This window comes from Lygodium microphyllum, chromosome 25 (assembly GCF_053477565.2).
Source record: "Lygodium microphyllum isolate KBCC chromosome 25, Lygodium_microphyllum_v1.1.10, whole genome shotgun sequence".
Taxonomy (NCBI): domain Eukaryota; kingdom Viridiplantae; phylum Streptophyta; class Polypodiopsida; order Schizaeales; family Lygodiaceae; genus Lygodium; species Lygodium microphyllum.
Genome location: NC_141159.1, coordinates 89,890,454 through 89,910,789, shown reverse-complemented (window position 1 = coordinate 89,910,789; position 20,336 = coordinate 89,890,454). Strand labels below are relative to the sequence as shown.

At 41.3% G+C, this 20,336-nt stretch overlaps 1 protein-coding gene across 4 annotated transcripts in view; it reads left to right on the top strand.

Annotated features, from left to right (window-relative positions):
* The first annotated feature begins 790 nt into the window (after positions 1-790).
* Positions 791-20,336, top strand: part of PSD1 (phosphatidylserine decarboxylase 1) — a 109,807-nt gene continuing 90,261 nt past the window's right edge. The window contains exons 1-2 of one of the 4 annotated variants that reach the window (XM_087666937.1): positions 865-1,003; positions 1,792-1,885. Coding sequence is in view for 2 of the 4 variants with exons in the window: in XM_087666935.1 (XP_087523061.1) it covers positions 865-1,003 (139 nt within the window). In the remaining 2 variants the exon portion in view is untranslated. Of the gene's footprint in view, positions 1,004-1,791; positions 1,962-20,336 lie in introns of all 4 variants that reach the window. The other 3 variants (XM_087666936.1, XM_087666935.1, XM_087666932.1) reach the window with 3 other exon arrangements.

Below are 20,336 nucleotides of genomic sequence, written 5' to 3'. Positions count from 1 at the left end.
CTCTTGAGTGTGCCCTTAAGGGTACTATTGTCACATGCGCCAATAGCTCCTCTTAACTTGTTAGGGGACTTGGCAAAATTATATTAATTGGTACTAATGGCAATATTTTCACATTTTTAGATGCTTTGCATATACGAGAGATAAAGAATGATTTTACAGTTAGATTTTGGACTTGCCAAGATTTCTTGATTGTCAAATTTGTGGATGGCAAATGTATTGTTCACAATCTCTCATGTGGTGATACAATTCTTACATCTTGTTTGCTGTGTCATGGGCTTTAGAAGCTTAACAATGATGGAAAATGTATGGAAGATATAGCTTGTGTAGTTACAAAATTGTGGGCCATTTGTAGGTGTAAAACTTTGGCATATACATTTTGGTCATGTAAATTTTGTTAGTTTGACATAGTGTGCTCATTGAAGAGACATGCTTACATTTTGTTAGTTTGGCATAGTGTGCTCATTGAAGACACACGAAGCACCTATAAAACTTGTCTAGTAGAACATATAAAATACACGTACGCTAATGGTGTTTTTTGAATGCAAGTAGGGACTTTAAAATGCGTGAGGGGATGAGGGAGAAGGGTTATTACTCAATCCACACTTAAGCCACTATGTTAGGATTCATATTACTCAATCCACAAAGAAACCACTATGCCAAGACCCATTGGTGGCTAATTACACCTTTGTACTTTAGCATGTTGCAATGGTGCTAGGCTTTAAGGCATGAAATCACGACGTATGCAAGTGTTATTTGACTCGTAGAAATTAAACGATTAACTTTAAACCGGAGCTCTTGCCAAAACTTGTCTTCGAAGGTTTACCCACAGAGAGAGAGAGAGAGAGAGAGAGAGAGAGAGAGACCATGGGTATCCAGCTATGGAGGCAGCTAAGAGCATTCTTCTTCCGCGCCGAGCCTCGTCTAGCCTTTCCAAGCTTGAGAACAGACGCTCCCAGGCATGGCTTCCGCTCAGTTGGCGGCGACGGGGCGGGAGACACCGAAGGTGAGCTGGCCAAACTAGCTTGTCATTGAATCGAATATTAACATGCTTGTGATCGAAGGAGAAAATACCATGCGCATGTGATGTGATGCGCGGCCTGCTTGGACGATCACCCACTTTTCAGACCGTTCGTTCTATGAGAGAGGAAGGGAGGAAGACAGGATGATAGATAACGCTTTCTCAGAAGGCTTTCCTTGATCTAACTAGCCTATCGCTTACTCGAGTGAAGAATTCGGCTGACTTCGCCAAGGAATTGCAGATAAGTTGGCCGATCTTGTGTGGTGATAATTCCATTGAGGGTGGTCCTAGTCTTAGCTTGCGCGGTGATACTTCCAGTATAGGTTAGTTCCTCAATGGAATCCATTTTAGAGGATGTAGATTGTGGGACATACTAGATGACTGAACATGTAGCAGAACTACTCTTAATTTCCAGTGACTCAAGAAAATTCTGAAGTTCTTGTTCTTAACCACAATTCAATTCTGGATGAATTGGAAACTCAGCCAACGATATCTAAGCGGTGAGAGGAAGAGCTTAACCGCAATTCAATTTTGGATGAATTGGAAACTGAGCCAATGATATCTAAGCCTGAGAGGAAGAACTGGTGTTTCTCTAGTGCCCAAGGGAAGTACTAAAGCTTTTACATGCCAAACAGAAACACTTCCCAAAGTTGTCATTGTCTACAAACAAAGTAGGACCATCAGAAAAATATTAAGTGCCAAAACAAAGACAAATGAGATGATGCTTAAAATGACCCCTCTGGCCTTATATTCGTAAATGTTGCATCTTGCAGAGCTTGCTACAAAGCGGGTGAACTTGACGATTTCAGCATGCAAGGCCACAAGGAGGAGGATTGTTTTTACTCGAGAAGAAAAAAAGTGAAGAAGGTGCAATGACACTATGAACTAAGTGTCTAAAGTCACAAAATATGGAATGCCTCATGCTTGTGAAATGTCTTACTTTGTAAGTATGGAATTTTGATATGAAATCTTTTATCAAAATCTTACAATGTGAACATGACCAAAATTTTGGATACAAGTATCCTTACATCTTGATCTGACTATTTACAAAGGCATTTTGTTTGTAAGTTCTTTCTATATTTAAACATTTCAAGATGAAGTCTTAAAATCTAATCTACTCAATCTTAATCTTTGAACAAAAAATTAAACATGCAAACACCTCAATGCCACTCTACTTAATTTATCTAATTCAAATGCCACTTTGGAGTGCAAACTCGTATTCTTGTCTCGTAGGATCATACATCAATGTACCACACCTTATACATTTAAGAAAATGGAGTTGTTGAAAGCAATAATCGATCACTCATGGAAATTGCTTGATGTTTACAAAAATGGGATTCTTTACCTTGCAAATTTTGTTGGATGTGATTATGGTAGGATGCTATGTGTTGGATTGTTTACCCACATGAGCATTAAAGACTTGCATCTTATGAGGCATGGAATGGCCAAAGCCTACTCTCTCTCACACGAGGATATTTGGATGTCTTGCTTACACATATTTAGCATCTTAGTAGTGCCAAGATTTAAGACAAGGCAATCAAATGCATATTAATAATTTAATTGGGTGCGATCGAGAAAGCCAAATGTATCAGTTGTATCAACCCATCATTACAATCTAAATTGTTTTTATTGTTTTCAATGAAAAGAGATTCCACTAATGACACCTTAGAGAAAATCCCTACGGGGTAAAATGCAAAGTACAAATAACCTTGTAAAGGATAGTTGAGTACATCATAAATACAATGGCTGTGTGACAACCAATCTAGTGGGATATAATGATAGACCATATCAGGGGTTATGTGAAAACAACGTCGAAATCCCAAGTCCACATGAAAGCATCTCTCCTCCTTATTGTCTCAAAACCTTCTTACAGCCTCTCCCATCTCCCCTAGAGAGTATGGATAATATCTGCCCAAATTCTTGAAAGAGTCTTTGCAGTGGTAACATGTTGGAGATCTCTAACATGGCTATATCTCGTAGTTCACATGTTCTAGACAATGATATTGGCAATTAGCTCCTAGCTGTGATAGTGTTCCAAAGTCCATTGTGCCTGTGCATAACTTGGATTGGAGATCCTACGTTAATGCTAGCTAATGGCAAGAAAAGAGTGGATGTCTTGCAAAATCATTATATCTATACGTGGGCCTTTATTTGTGACCCAAGTTTGTCCCCAACTGGCAACCATAGTCTCTGTTGTGCTGTAAAAGACCATTTTTAGGGCTATTCTCCATGCCTCTTGAGCTCTGGGGTAGTCTCATAGACAATGCTTCTATGTCTCGTGTAACCCACTACATCTCATACATTTGCTAGGGCCATGCCGCTCTTGAGCCATGTAGTAATTGCTAAGCTTCTATGAGCTACTAACCACAAGAAGAGAAACCTTTCGAGGCTTAAAGTTGTCATTCAACCTTCTTAAAAAGTTTGACAAAAAATTACAACTTGGTTGAGAAGCTAAAGAGAAATACTCTAAACATAGAAAACACAAAACCAATCGTACTACAAAGCACAAACTGATAACAGAGAACACAGATAGGGTTAGGGTAACTCAAAGACAATAAACACAAATAATACTGAAGTGAATGTCTATAGTGGTCATGTAGCATGCAATGAATGAATACTGAACCTTGAACTCGTGTGTCTTAAGGACTAAAGTAGAGGTAATGAGCTGGAGAGTGTGTTGTACTTTGAATGAATCTTGAAACCCATCAAGGCAGCCTTCGAGGGTCGAACACCAGCAAATGCAACTTTGGAAGCTAGATCTAATGCAGATGGGTAGTGAGGAGAGAGAAATACTAAAAACACAAGTATCTAAGGAGAGAGAAAAACTGGGCGATAGCAAAAAACTAAAAATGCAAATGCTGATACAGTCCTCCCAACCAGATGATAACAAAAACATTAAGATGATAGTGTTTGGATGGTCGCCACCAGTAGCAGGAAGTGGTTTAGAGGTAGTTGCCAGTTGTGGAGAGGGGTCACCAAGTAGCAAACACAGCAACTGTGTGGCTGGATCAGCAAGGTGATGGCTAGAAGGTGAGAGAACAGCAAGGTGGAGGCTGGAAAAAGGCGCCAGATTGATGTAGACAGCAATGGGCAGCTTCGGATGAGATGTCCTTTGCAAACGGGGTGTGGGCAATGAAGCTAGAGGGCTTGAAACCTGCAAAAACGAGATTGGGCTGAATGGGGGGCAGCCTATCTATTTAAAGAAAGTTTCGGGGCCTTGTATTGCACACCGTTTTAAAACTCTCTTGAACTGTGCACCATTTTACGGTTTTGATTAATTTAGCATTTAGGGGGAGTGTTTAAGTGGCTAACTCAGCATGTAATGCAGCAATGCTTATGTTGGCTCAACAAGGTCACATTGTGAAGACATACTCGGGTTTGCATAGAGAAGACACAAAATGTACAAACATGACTGAAACACAATAACTTAGACAATAGTGCAATAAACACAAACCCTAAACTCAAAATGCAAAATACAAAAGCACAAACACAAATAGAGAAGAAAGAGAACTTTGAAGGAATGAATTAGTGCTGTAAATGAATGAGAGAATGTTCAGAATGCCCAAGGGTAGAGCTGCCCAGTAGCTGATGGCTCTCATGGGTGCGGGTTGAGGGAGGGGTCAATATGTGTTGAAGACTAGAGATGGATCATGAGTGTTGTAACCACCAGTGAGAGTAGAAAGTGATGAAGAAAAGTGCTGAAAACACAAAAATGGCTTGTTGTAGATGCAAACACAAATTTGGCCAATGCTGGAAATGGAAGGATAGCAGGTTGGAAACTAGAACACAACAATCTCTAGGGTTGGAACTAGTAAACGCAGCAATGTAACAGCTTGACAGTGGATCATTGAAAGCAATGGGAGGTTGGGTGACAACCATAGACCATGTAGCAGTAGTCCTTGGGGGTTGGATAGCTAATGGAAGAGGGTTGATGGCCGAAATTTGCAAGACAGGGATTGCTTGAATGGTTGGTAGCCCGTCTATTTATAGATGCATAAGGTTCCGCTCAAATAGGTTTTTTTTTTTGCTTATAGGGGATAGAAACTCTCTAGGACTACGCACCATTAATTGTGAGAGTGTGCAATGGAAGAAGGAATATGAATAGAGTGAGAAGGGAAGAGAGAGAGTTGGATGAAGAAGGAAGAAATCCTCACTGACTGAAAATGAATGCTAAATACAAAGGGAGGACTAATTAGTCCTTGCATGTAGTCCACAATGTCAGTGAGGGTGCTATATCAGACTGATGAAGATGGTAGCACCAAAGTCGGAGAGTGGTGGAGATGAAGTGTGCACAACCTATGGAAGAATGTGTAGGCAAAGTAGGGGTGTTTGCTATATACAACAAAGAACCACCAAATCTGGCCGACTACCAAAATAGGCCAAAAATATGGCCGACCTACTTGCTAAAATGCTTGCAACTGCAGTAAATGCAGTCCAATTACACAGTAAAATAACAAAAAATGATGATACAACATCTTGAATAGTTGCGGAGTAGATAGATATTGGTAGGGGATGTAAATCAATTGATAGATTAAGAAAATGCACAAGAAATGTGCCTAAAACATAAGAAATGCACACTAATGAAGGCCCGAGGGTGAAGCGTGAGTGGAAGCACGAGCAAGGAGAAGCAAGAGAGATGCGAGCTATGGTGGATGGATCAAGAGAGACATAAGATGTGGGAACTCCAACAATCACAATGTGTAACCGGCCTTCTCTTATTTAATAGTCACTGAAAGAATAAAGAATAAAGTGACAGTGATGGGCGTCGCCACTTGTAGTGTACAGGTGTGCGGTTACGATGTGTAGTAAATATAGGGTGGCGTAGGCACTTCAAGCTATGTATTGATCTTCACAAGGGGAGTAATTTCTTGGATCTCCAGGCTATAGAAGTGTATTACATTGTCTACTAAAGAGGCATAGTATGTGGCTGCCATTGAGGCATGCAAAGAGGCTTTATAGCTTTCACGCTTGGTGGGAGAGCTTGGCATTACTGAGACTCTTGTTCTCCATTGTGATAGTTAGAGTGCTATCATGCTAGTACAGAATTTTTCTCTTTTATGCAAAGATGAAGCACATACAGGTGATGTATCACTTTATCAGGGGATGTATTTGACAACAAAAGCATCGAGCTTGTTAAGATATATATAAATGATAATTCTGCAGATCTTCTTAACACGAAAGATCTCCCAGTAGAGTGGTTTGCTCATTGTTGATAGATGATGGGAGTTGGATAGTTATGTATTTCAGCTTTGTATATACTTAGACTTAGTTGACTCTTTTCTCAACCTTCAGGCATGTTGCCTTTAGGTGGGAGGTTGTTGGGAATAAAGGGCCACCGTGCCTTTTATACGTGCTCGGGTGTGAACACACTCTTAGCACTTGTACTTTAGTCCTTTACATATAACTATCAAAAAAACCTAAAGAGTGGTACAGCTCTTTGTATCCACACATCGTGCATCTCACTCTCTACTGATGTTGCTCATTCACTCACTCTCTCCCCGCCATTGCCATTGCTGAACATGAAACCTTCATTGTGTGTAGGCCACCGCATTGATTGTCCCTTCCTCTCCTGCTTTCTAGTCCAGGTGATGCGGTCATCCCTCACGACTATCCAGTGCCAGAGAGGGTGTGACATTAATGTGACATTAAAAGTGATATTTAATGTCACATTAAGGTCATAAATATGGAATGACGTTAAAAGTGACATTTAATGTGACATTAAGGTAAATCTAGGGGAACATGCACGAGAATGACCGTCCGGGCTCTTGGGCGCCCGAACGGGGTTAAGGGGAGCCTAGAGAGTAAGAGAGTCCAGGAATAGTAGGACTCCAGGAAGTTGACGGTTGGCAAAGGAATCCGAGTGAAAGGGCCAGCACTGATCTAGGCGTGGTTGGGAGGAGAAGAATCACTCGTGCTCAGAAGTTTTCATGTTTTTCCCTCTATCTTGCCGAAGCCATCTTTCATTGGTATCAGAGCCTATGGTTCAACGATCAGATGCGTCGTCTATCAGAGATCGTCAGTTGTTCGTCAGATTGTCAATAATACGCCAGGTCGTCAGTCGCTCGCCAGGTCGTCAACTTTTCCCAAGGTCGTGTGAGTATCAGGCGCCGTGAAAACGCGACGGGCCGTGAAGTAAAAGAAAAGTGAGACGTGCCAGGCGCCGTGAGAACGCGACGGGCCGTGAAGGAAAAGAAAAGTAAGACGTGCCACGTCACATTAATGTGACACGTTACGGGCAGGGAAAAAGACCAGAAAGGACGGCGCCGTGAGAACGCGACGGGCCGTGAAGGAAAAGAAAAGTAAGACGTGCCACGTCACATTAATGTGACACGTTACGGGCAGGGAAAAAGACCAGAAAGGACGTGGGGTCGCGAGGACCAGACCAGAAGTGGCGTCGCGAGGACCAGGCGTGGGGTCACGAGGAAACGTGACACGACTGCAGCAGATGGAGGTGAAATGTGAAACGTGACTTGGTCACGACTGCTGCTGATGGGTAACTGCGACTGCTCCTGAGATGGACATGACTGCGACTGTTGTGAGAGGGACAGAAGAATGTCATACACGACTGAAATCAGGAAATTGAATTTCCAGCAACCACAGCCTGCCATTAAAAATCAGGGAAGTACTTTATCTTGTATGCAAATTTCTTATTTTTGCTTTCCAAGTCCAGTGTATTAATGGCAGAAAAAGGGAAAGAAAGGGTAATGGAAAGTTCTAGTTCCGGGGATCAACCTATGGTAGATCCCCATGAACCAGAAATACAAGAAGAACAATGGGAAGAATTTTTTGCTACGCGAGAGCAATTCGATGATCTTACTGCTCGTGTGCAAACTCAGGGGGTTCAAATAGAATTTTTAACTCAAACACTTACTGAAATAAAATCTCAATTAACTTTATTGTTGGAAAGAGATAAAAATAAAATAGAAATCTCAGATGTCCCATCTTCATCGAAAGATTTAGATGTGACTATGCGAGATCCTAAGGAACCCCAAACTTACCATAAATTGAGGGATAATCCAGTTCTAAAGGATATGAAACCACCTCAATTTTACGGGGAGGAAAAAGATAGGAATAAAGACACAATCTTTAATTTCCTCCAAAAATGGGAAGATTTACATAAATTAAAAAATACCCCACCACATCTCCAAGCACTGGAGGCTAGTTTAGCTTTGGGGCCCAAAGCATATAAGTGGTGGCGAACTTTAAAGGAGGCGAATAAAATACTTGAAACTTGGGCTCAATTTGAATCCGTCTTAATTTCTTCCTGAAAATGAAATGGAAAGAAATTGGGAAGATTGGGATTATGTCAGACAAAAGGGAAGACCCCTGCTGACATATTTGGAGGAATATCGTGAGATAATCCTCAAACTGGAAGGAATAGATGAATTCCAAAAAACAAGAGGATTCATTAGGGGACTAGATAAAGCCTGTAAAAAGGAAGTAAAACGGAGTTTACCTAAGACGCTGGAAGAGGCAATTAAATTTGCATTAATTTATGAAGATAGTATGCGTCCAGGTACACTCACTAGTCTCACTGATACGGAGCCCAAGTCTAAGGAATTGGAAACCTCAAAATTTGTGGGTAAATTTAAAAGAAAAATGCCATTCTTTAAGGGTAAAAAACAACCTTTTGAAAAGAAACCATATATGAGGCCAAAGTTAAGTCCTGATGACTTTGATAAGGCCAAAAAAGAAAAGTTGTGTTTCAATTGCCTATCCCCTAACCATGCTGCTTGGAATTGCCCTCAAAAGAAAAAGGGGGAAGACAAAGGAAAGGATAAGGACAAGGGCAAGGGAAAAGAAAAACAAATCCATGTAGTGCAGACCTTAGAATTAAAGGGCCATGAAAAGTATAAATCTTTAGAGGTCTTGCACATGGATGTACAACATAAGTGTTGTATGTCAACTTCTATGTGGCAGCCTACTTTTGGACCACATGATTTACTTAGAGTACATGGATTGATAGCTGGAAAAAAGGTTAGAGTCATGATTGATGACTCTGCCACACATAATTTTATAAATTATGCACTTGTCAAAAAATTGAAACTTCCCCAACAAAACAGTGAGCGTCAATATGTTGTTTGTATGATGCAAGGCCAAGGCAATAAAATATGGGATACAATGGTATCCAATTTGAAAATTGAGATTCAAGGATATAAAGATAAGCTTGATTTCCAAATAATGAACATGGAAAGAGCTGATATTGCTCTAGGGAGGGAGTGGCTATGGGGATTAGAACCATCCTTAAAACTTAGCTATCACCATAATACACTGGAATTTGAAAGGGATGGTAAGACTTTTGTCATTCAAGGTGAACATGAAGTATCTGATAATCCTTTGCTGTGTTCTACTAAAGTTCAGAAGCTGATGAAGAAGGAAGTTTGTGAGGTATATATGTTATGGTCTCTTCCTGTACAGAATACTTTTACTTTCTGTAATATAAAGCAACAATTTTCTTATGTTTGTGAGTTGAATGTTAATAATGAATTGAATAGTTTGTTAAATGATTTTAAAGATGTGTTTCCTTCTGATCTACCAAGTGGCCTTCCACCAGATAGGGGTGATATAAATCACCCAATTGATATAAATAAGGATACACACCCAATTTCAAAACCACCGTATAGGTTAAGTGAAACACAGCATCAAGAAGTTGAAAGACAAATTAGGGATTACCTGGATAAAGGGTTTATTCAACCCAGTAATTCACCTTGGGCTTCACCAATTTTATTGGTAAAGAAAAAAGATGGTTCTATGTGACTTTGTGTTGACTATAGAGCACTTAAAATAACGGTGAAGAATAAATTTCCTATGCCCAGAATGGAAGATCTTTTTGATCAATTGCAAGGGGCAAAATTCTTCACAAAGATAGATCTAAGATCAGGTTATCACCAAGTAAGAATTAAGGCACAAGATGTTTCTAAGACAACATTTCGTACTAGATATGGGCATTATGATTTTTTGGTGATGCCTTTTGGCCTCACTAATGCACCAGCTACCTTTATGAAGCTGATGAATAGTGTTTTACGGCCCTATCTAGGACATTTTGTAGTAGTCTTCTTGGATGATATCTTGATCTTCAGTAAATCAAGAAAAGAACATTTGGAACACTTACAATTAGTATTCCAACTGTTAAGAACACATTCCCTTTATGCGAAGAAAACTAAATGTGAATTCTTTGCACAAGAGGTCAAATATTTGGGGCATGTTATCTCGAAAGAGGGAATCAACATGGATCCAGAAAAAGTAAAGGCAATTATTGAATGGCCACCTCCAAGGAACCTGGAAGAGCTGCAGATCTTCCTAGGTTTATCTGGATTTTATCGTAGATTCATTCGAGATTATGCCAAAATAGCTGTTCCAATGACAGACCAACTTAAAGGGAAAGGAAAAAGTTTTAATTGGGGAACAGACCAAAATGAAAGTTTTCAAAAACTTAAGGTAGCTATTGCTACAGCTCCAGTACTATTAATAGTGGATCCCAATAAACCATTTGTGGTTGAAGCTGATGCCAGTGATAAGGCAATAGGCGCGGTCTTATTACAAGAAGGTCGACCAGTTGCTTTTGAAAGCAAGAAATTAGATCGTGCAAAACAGAATTATTCTGTTTATGAGAGGGAGCTATATGTAATAGTACATGCAATGAAGAAATGGAGGCACTATTTGTATGGTGCCAAACTTTTGATTTTATCGGATCATGAAAGCATTAAGTGGCTTAATGATCAACCAGATTTACACGGGCGTAAAGCCAGATGGGCCGAACTCCTCCAAGAGTTCGACTATGAGATAAGATATAGAAAAGGAAAGTATAATATAGTAGCTGATGCACTCAGCAGAATGCCCATCATTAATGAATTGAGTTTTACTCAGTTCACTTCCAATTTGCTTGAATCTTTAAAAGGGAAATGCCAAGTTGATCCGGCATATTTCAACATATGGGAAGCAATAAAAAATGGGGATCCAAATGAAAGTGCTTCTACTGAGGAAGGAATATCTGAGGATGTTCAACAAGGAAATGGAGCATCAGGGGTTGCTCAAACTGGATTCAAGTGGAAGAATTTTACCATTGATAATGGTTATTTACTCTACAAGGGTAGGGTATGTGTCCCGAAAGATACAGAAATAAGGCGCCAGATACTCTTTGAGTGTCATGATACCCCTAGTGCGGGACATCCAGGAGTTAATAAGACTTATAGTCTTATTAAATGGCAGTTCTATTGGCCTGGAATGAATAAGGACGTCCTTGACTATGTGGTCAAATGTAATAAATGCCAGGTTAACAAAGCTGAAAGATTAAAAATGGGATGACTTCTCCATCCACTAGAAATTCCTTCGGGAAAATGGGAGAGTATCTCCATGGACTTTATTGTTGCTTTACTTAGAACACAGAGGGGGCACGACTCTGTGTGGGTGATTGTAGATAGGTTATCCAAAATGGCTAGGTTCATTCCAACTTCAACTGATGTTAAAACACCAGAATTGGCTAGATTGTTCGTAGAGAACATATACCGATTGTATGGCCTTCCGGCAAATATAGTTTCTGATCGGGATAGAAAATTTGATAGCCATTTTTGGCGTGCGGTATTTAGGAAATTTGATACTAAACTTAGCATGAGTACAGTGGATCATCCGCAAACGGATGGGCAAACTGAAAGGGTTAACCAAATTCTTGAAGATATGCTTAGGGCATATGTAAGTAAAAGGCAAACTAATTGGGAAGAGTATTTACCGATAGCAGAGTTTGCATATAACAGTGCCAAGCACTCTTCCACCGGATATAGTCAATTTATGTTAATGTATGGGTTTCAGCCCAGAGCTCCTTTTGCAGTAGAATTGCATAAGGAAAAGGTTCAGGTAGCTAAAGACTTTTTGGAGGATATGAATAGTATGTTAAAATTTGCTCAAGAAAATATTAAAAAAGCTCAAAATCGAGCTAGAGCATATGCAGATCCTCACCGAAGAGACATCTCCTTTGAAGAAGGAGAATTTGTCTATCTTAAGGTGCCTGAACAAACCAAAACTATGAAAAAGAGACAATGTCCAAAGCTTTCACCAAGGTATTGTGGTCCTTTCATAATACTTAAAAAGGTGGGAGAATTGGCTTACAAGCTCCAACTACCTGCTGGTAGTAAAATACATCCAGTTTTTCATGTAAGTAAATTAAGAAAGAAGCTGGGTGATTTGGATAATCTAATCTTAAATGATGATATTGAGGAGCTATGCAATGACCAATCTAATCCACATGAACCAGAAATAATATTAAATGTTCGTAATAGACGAACAAGGCATACTATTTATCAGGAATGTTTGGTTAAGTGGAAAGATTGTTCGAAAGAAAGCTCAACATGGGAGCGAGTAAGTACTTTAAAGAAAAGGTTTCCCGATTTACAGTTAGACCTTCCAAGTATCGTTTTTGAGGACGAAACCGATTCTTAAGGGGAAGGAAATGTGACATTAAAAGTGATATTTAATGTCACATTAAGGCCATAAATATGGAATGACATTAAAAGTGACATTTAATGTGACATTAAGGTAAATCTAGGGGAACATGCACGAGAATGACCGTCCGGGCTCTTGGGCGCCCGAACGGGGTTAAGGGGAGCCTAGAGAGTAAGAGAGTTCAGGAATAGTAGGACTCCAGGAAGTTGACGGCTGGCAAAGGAATCCGAGTGAAAGGGCCAGCACTGATCTAGGCGTGGTTGGGAGGAGAAGAATCACTCGTGCTCAGAAGTTTTCATGTTTTTCCCTCTGTCTTGCCGAAGCCATCTTTCAGAGGGAGTGTGTGAGGGTGGTGAAATGGGGTCGGTAAATCTCATCTATACAAGTATACAGGTGCACAAGTTCCAAAGAGGGACGTCCTTGATGCCTCGATTGAAGTCAGTAGGTTCAAATCTAGGAGCTAGGATAGACATTTAGGTTCATAATGAGCTGATTATTTGACAGAGAGCAGGCTTGGCTCCTAGTCTTGTGCTCACAGGAGGGGACACTTTGGCGGTTCTAGCCAAAGGCGACCGAGAGCGGGCTTGGCTCCTAGTCTTGTGCTCACACGAGGGGACACTTTGGCGCGGTTCTAGCCAAAGGTAGGGAATCCATGGTCACATATGTTCAAAGGCATTTTTGATAGGATGGTTTTGTATGCTATTGCGAGAAATTGATGATGGATACAAAAACATGCTATGGTTTTTCTCTATTTTCGGGAGCTACTATGATCGATATCGATATTAGGTTCTCTCCAAGGCACCTTGGTGGTGGCTTGATCATCCACTGCTTGGGTATCCATAGTCCTACTCTGGTGTTTCTATGTTGTATGGATTGTGATGAGTCATTATCATTGTATCATTGTATTGTATTAGGTCATCCATGATCTAAGAGAGGGTGTTAGCAGGATTGTTAGCTCATGTGTGAGTTTGTGCATACCTGATGGGCTAGGCACATTTGTATGTTTTTAAGGCATTTTATAGTGGCCATTTCATGTGGCTTTTCACATTTTATGCTAGTCAGCCAACATTTAATGCTAATTGACTAGTTGCTGGTTATGGGCCTATTTATCTTCCCCTCCACACATATAATCATAATCATTCATCAGGTGGACTGCTTGTTGGAGGAGGAGCCAGTGCCAGTGTCCATGCAGCTAGTGACTCGCTGTTCTACGTGACTGCCTTGTGTTTAGTATATGGATTCCATTTTCCAAGCCTTGGATTTGAGAATTTCAAGAGATAGATTACAGTATCTTGTCCATTGGAAGGGTTATGATGCAAGTGAATGAACATGGGAACGAGCTTTACATCTTCAAAGAGCTCCTGTTAAGGTTCACAAATTTCATCTTCAACATCCAACCAAGCCAAGCTCTATTCAAAAGCACACCATTGCCCCTCGTGGAACTCGGTGCTAGAAGGGGGGTAATGTAATGGACTCTCAAGCAAGGACAACCCTTGGTTCGTATGCAAGATGGGATCTATGAAGATTCTAGAAGATATTTGTATTATTGCTTATGTCATCGTTGATGTCAGTGTGGCATGTCTCAATATATATGCCATGTGGCATGCTCTTGTAACGACATGTATCTCCCTTAGGCTCCCTAGCCTATAGTATAAATAGGGGTCATGGGCTACAAGCCCTTTAGCCTTGCCAACACTAGTTGTGAGGCTCCTGTGAGGTAAGTCCTCTTTTAGTTCTTGTCTTGTATCGAGTCTTGTCTTGCAATCAAGCCATGCTCTTGTGAGCATTTTTTTGTAGTTAAGTTCTCTTGTAATCGAGATATCTCGCAATTGAGTTTTAGTCCCAATTTCTCTTTCAAATTCTTCTCTTGTAAGTCGTGAGAGCAATCTTCTCGCTCTTGAAGAGCATTTGTTGTGCTCATAATAGTATTCGCTACCTCAAACAAGTGTACGGAGATAGATTGAATGGTAGTGGGTGTGGCCTTCGAATCCTTGGATCCCTCCTTGGGCTTCAAATTGGGATACTTTTGCTTGCACTTCTCAAGACGAGTCCCCTTGCCACAATGGGGACACTTGGGTTGCTTCTTGGACTCGTTGGAATTATCCTTCTTATTCTCCTATTTCTTAACTTGGGGCTTCTTCTTCTTCCCTCTTCTCGAACCTGCGGTACAAGCCTTAGTGGAGCTAGATCCATAGGTACCTATATCGTTGAGTCGCTTGTCATATTCCACGACTAGTGGGGTAAGATCCTTCCAAAGAAGCGTCTTTTGGGTCCTTGAAGTGAGAAGGCTGGTGTAGAATACATCGGACTTCGGAGCTGGCAGCTAAGTCGTGGCCATGTCCTTGTAAGATATAGTCTATGTGAGAGATGCAAGCTCATCTCTCATGTCCTCCAATTTCTTGATGTGGTTCTTCATGAAAGAAGAATCGACAATGAACATCCGAAGTTTCTTCTTAAGGGATATACGATGAGCAAACATCTTTTGATAGTAGTGAGACGCAAGCTTCTTTCAAACCTCTGTAATAGTCTTCAAATCTACAAACATGCACTAGGATAGAATCTTGTAAGCTCATTAAAAGAAAGGATCTAGCTCGAGAGTTAAGTTGATCCCATAAGGCAGCACGACCCATCGTTGATTCCACGGCGGAATCCTCCATGAAATAGGGTACGGTATGAGAAACAAATTCCCAAAGGTCAAAGGTGTCGAGAATACACTCTACCTTACATGACTACAAAGAATAGTTAGAACCATCCAAGTAGTCCTCCTTGGGCAAAGAAGGAAGCACAAGCACCAGCATAGAGGGTGCTATTGGGGGCATCTTACGACCATGGTGTTGGATCTTGAGGAAACATGGAGGGAGGGAAGAGGAGAAGGTTATTGCGCAAATGGGCTAGGTGACTCTAATAAACCTTTTGTATATCAATTATTACCAAGAAGTATTGACTCAATGATTCCAAATCAATTGATGCTCATGTACTTTGAAAGGTGTATTATTTAAGTATTTCAAAAAATGATCAAATATTCATCTTTCTAGTTAAGGGTGGCCAAGGGCCTAAACGCCCTATAATTATACTTGGGTTGTCATTGACGAGATGCCTAAGAGAAATTAAAAGTTTTAGTCGGGTGGTCAAATTGACCAGAAAGCTTAGTAAGCACTAAAGAAGAGAATCAACTTGCTACCTAGAGTTTGTAGAAATCAGGGTTTCAAAACCCTAGTTTTCAAAATTGCAACAAATTAACCCTTTTGTATATGGTTCAAGCATTTGGTGCCTGTGGTTTTGTTTCATTAAATTCCTGAAAAGGGAGAGGGATTGGTTCTTCTCTCAATGTGGTGTCGGCTCTTCTCTCTCTCTCTCTCTCTCTCTCTCTCTATCTTCTAATTTTCATGGTGATAATTGATCAAGTTAGTTAAGTTGAAAGTATTGTCATTCTCATGTTCTTCCCTGTACTTATAGTGACCTCTGTTCTTCTCGATTACTATAATCTCTCCATCTTTTAGAGGAATGATGAGAGACCTATCCTCGAGTCATCAAAGCCTTCAAACAGGTTATAAGATATCTTCGATAACCAAGGATCACCTAGAAAAGTTGTGTTTGACTGTTAATAACACGCAAATAGGAGAAAATCAGCTACAGTAGGTGTGCCGCTTCAGGAGAATATGTTGTTGCTTGCTAATGCCAAAGACTACTGTATATAGTCAGAGACTGTCACCTTGGTTCGAAACTAGTCAATTGGAGTAGTAACCTTATGGTTTGGTGTCAGAAGATTGTTGCTTGATGAGGAAAGTTTTCACCTAGGTGGAAGATGATGTTGCCTCTGTCCAAAAGAAGTCACCTCAATATAGATGATGTCCCCTTGGGCAGCAAAGGTTGTGTTTGTAGCAAATGCAAGGGTAGATGCGTGTGTATGATGGCTGGGTGGTGTTGATTACCCTCTTAAACAGCCCCAAAACACACTAAAAATGCTCTTTGAGAGTAAAACCCTAAAACAGGGAGCGGTTCAAGAGAGTTCAGTGGAAACCCTAATTTTTGGGGCGCCCTTCCACATCTATAAATAGACAGGCTGCCCCCATTCAGCTATCATCCTTGTTTGCAGGTTACACTAGCCCACACACCCTTTGCCGCTGTTGGCGCCCAGTTTCTAGTCTGCAGTCCACCTCCATCTGGTATCCAACCATCATCGACTGCAGCCACATTATCTTTTGCCTGTCCATTGCTATAGGTGACAGCTCTTAGTTGCTGGCGACTGCTCTAGACTGTCCCAGAATGCTGTTCTGTAAACGCCCTGAACAACGTAGTATGCTTAACAATTATGATATTCGCTTGTTTTCGAGATTTAATATAAAAGAGAATGAACACTTAAAGCTGAAAATGAAAATTACTCACAAAATTACAGCCATGGAAATGTAAAAGTAATGGAGACAAGATTGAGGGTTGAAGATGGGCAAAACCCGCCCCCCCCCCCCCGAAGGAATGTATTTCTGCTCAACCCAAGTCCCTTAGGGAAGAGCTCAGTTACAATCAACCTGAGAGTGAGGAGAAGTAATTCTCACTCTCACAAGATCATGCAAAGATGTACAAATACACATGCATTATCTATTATGCAATGATAAGAACTGATTTCTTTACAGTATGAGAGAAGAAAGAGGGGAAATCAGACTTTCTCCATCGTTGATCAGCAGTACATGGATAGGCCTTGCTTCTTGTTGCTAAAATGGAAGAAAGAGCTCGAGAAGGAGGTGCTGTAATGAATTTACAGGCTTGGTGTCCTATAAAACAACAGTGATAGAAGAGGAAATATGGAGGAATTTGATAATGGAGAAGTGGGGGATGATGATGGGGATGGATGGGGCCAGTTTCTGGCTATCTGTGGGTGCTGTACATGAGTTTACAACAAAGAAAAATGATGCTGAATGAAGAAAAACGAGCTCTTATTTATAGGAGAGGGAAGATCTAGTACAAAAGAGGAAAGTGGAGTAGCACAAGACAAGTGTCCAGCCACATGTCATGAGATGTGACAAGTGGTGGGACACTTGGAAACTTGTGTGACAAGTGTCTTGACACTTGTCTCTTCTCTATGGCCTTCCTTTTTGGGCTGAATACTGGCAAGAATAGAAACAACCAAATTTAGTAAGCACAGTCAGAGTACAGAATTTGCTATTTTTAGAATGACATCCCTATTTTTTAGGACTAGCATTTTTAGGCTAATTCGAGGCTCCTAAAATTTAGGGACCCCCAATATGGGTGTCATATGAAAGCTTTTTCCGTGTACATTGCAAAAACGGTATCAGAATCTTCATGTGACTTTCCTATGCAAAGAAATGTGCATTTCAAGCTTTCAGTCCACACATGCACATTGTACAAGCATTTCATGATTATGCCATCTTGTTGATTGTAACTGTCTGTTCTGGCGGATCTAGCTCACACTTCAAGGCATCAATCCTTTCTTTGTGCGAGTCTAACCCTGATATGCGTGAGTTCTGGTCACAGGTGCCCAATCGGGCCATATAGGTGGAAGTGTAAACTATCTTTTCTCTAACCCACCGCGTGGGTCCACCATAACCTGTGACCACTCATCAGTGGCCAGCTCCAATGCACTTTTCTTTATATCTAATTAGTGCAAAGGAAACAAATTTAATAAATCATTATATAGACAAATTAATGAAAAAGGATACAAATTCTGTTTCTATAGAGTTGTGACATGTTCAGCCTGCTGTCCATAATCTACAGGGTCAGCCAACCTACATTTTCAGCATTGCAGGCCCTGACACTCTCATACACTGTTTCAGCTTGCTGTTTACAGCAAACTGTGCACAGTTTCCAGCCTCTGATTGGTGGTACACTGCTGCGTTTACTAGTTTCTAGCCTCCAGACTACTGCGTTTTGGTGATCAGCAATGCTGCCATTCACTATTCAGCACTCCTATACTCCGACTAGTGGTCACATACTTGGGATCCATCTCCAATGGGCGCCACACTCTGACATTGCTCTGCCTCTGAGCACACTGTACACTCTTACATTCATTTATAGCATTCATTCACTTCAGAGTTGTGTTCTCTCTCTCCCTTCTTCTGTTTGTGTTTGAGTTTCTGTGTTTGAGTTTTGAGTTTTGTGTTTAGGCTTTGAGTTTTGCCCTCTGTGTCTGTGTCTGTCTCTTTGTGTTTCTGTCGTGGTCGTACACTCTGTGTGCCCTCAGTGCAAATCCTAGTAGTTTCCTTCACATGGGATCAGAGCCGGTGCTCTTGTAAAGAGTATCTTGCGGATATTGTGGAGAGCTAGTCTTTGTGTGAGGCACACAATACGACTCGTAACTGAATCACAATGTCTCAGATACCTTCTTCTCCAGTTCTTATGATGTCTTATTAGGCTTCTCCATCATTGGAGTCCCTAAGACGGCATTATGGACTCGGTGAGAAGGATGACACTCCACCTTTACCAGATTTCACTGACATGACAGAGGAGGACTTTGAGGAGTACTATCGCAACAAGTATGGTGATGTTTGCACCCCTTCTACCAGTTTTGCTACCACATCTGGACCGGTTGGTGAGGTTGGCCACCTCTCCGATCATGGAGGATATACGACATTCGAAACGTCTGCTGATCCATCTTCATCATCTCAGCCAGGTCCAATGTCAAGTTTGTACAATTCTTTTGTGTTGCATGAATCAAAACCCTTGCCTGTTTCTTCTTTTGAGGTACAGGATCCGAATGGCTTTGGGTATGTGAACTTCAATAGAGGGGGCTCACAAAGTAGACGAAATTCAGGTACATCTACAGCTTCTGTTTCATTTGAGCATATCACACACACTTCTCACTTCCCTCCCATCCCACCCTCTTCAATATCACACCTTGATCACCTCTCATCATCTTTCCAAAACCTTGGATTACACTCCACATCTGCATCACACACCCTAGGGGCTGGATCCTCCATCTCCGCTCCTAGTATCTTTTCCTTCTCCACTCCATTCTCTACCTCTTTGCACCATGGTACTTCGTTAGGGGGAATGCCACCCTTTAATACAATGCCTCTCACCTTTCAGCAAATGAGCACACCCATAACTCCTAGGACGACTGTGATGGGCATCCCCCTCACTATCCCTAGCTTCACATCTCCCATGACCACTCATACGGAGGGGTTTCCATCCTTAGCTTATGGTGCGTCTTCACACTCTCCTTGGGTTACATCTACGCAGGGATTTCCATCTTTTGCTCACCGTGTTCTCGTCCCACCTTCTTGGGTTCCTCATGTGGCTACCATGCCCTTGCCTAGTCAACCCATCCCTACCTATGGATCCACCTTGCACACTATATGCATGCCTGGTGGGCACTTTGGGGCTCATTCCTAAGTGTACTCCACTTCCCCATCCTACCTACACTACACTTTTTCACGCTATTCATCTCCGAGCACTTCCACTCTTGTTGCAATGGCCAAGAATGCCTTCACGGATAAGACACGTTTTAACGGGTCAAATTTCACCACTTGGTCTAATTTCATGCAACAAGTGCTCGAGTCTCAGGGTCTTTGGGACCTCATCATTGGTCTAGAGTCTATGTCGGACCCTTGACTAGCTCACCCTGATTACATCCGTCAATGGAGAGCCCGCACTGCCACAACCAATGTTGAGCTGATGTAGGGATTGCTTCCTGAGTTTCACTCTCAGTTGCAACACTTTCCACTCGCGTCAGAGCGTTGGAGTCACTTTCTCGACTGCTATGCGGCTTGTGATCGTACTCGGCGCATCAATCTCGACTTTGAGCTTCAAGAGTTCTCTATTAAGGAAGGAGATGATCTGAAAGTCAAGTTGGTTGAATATAGGCGGTTACTTGCCGAGTTCGCTTCTATTGGCTCTCCAAAGTTAGATGACGATCAGGTTACATTCT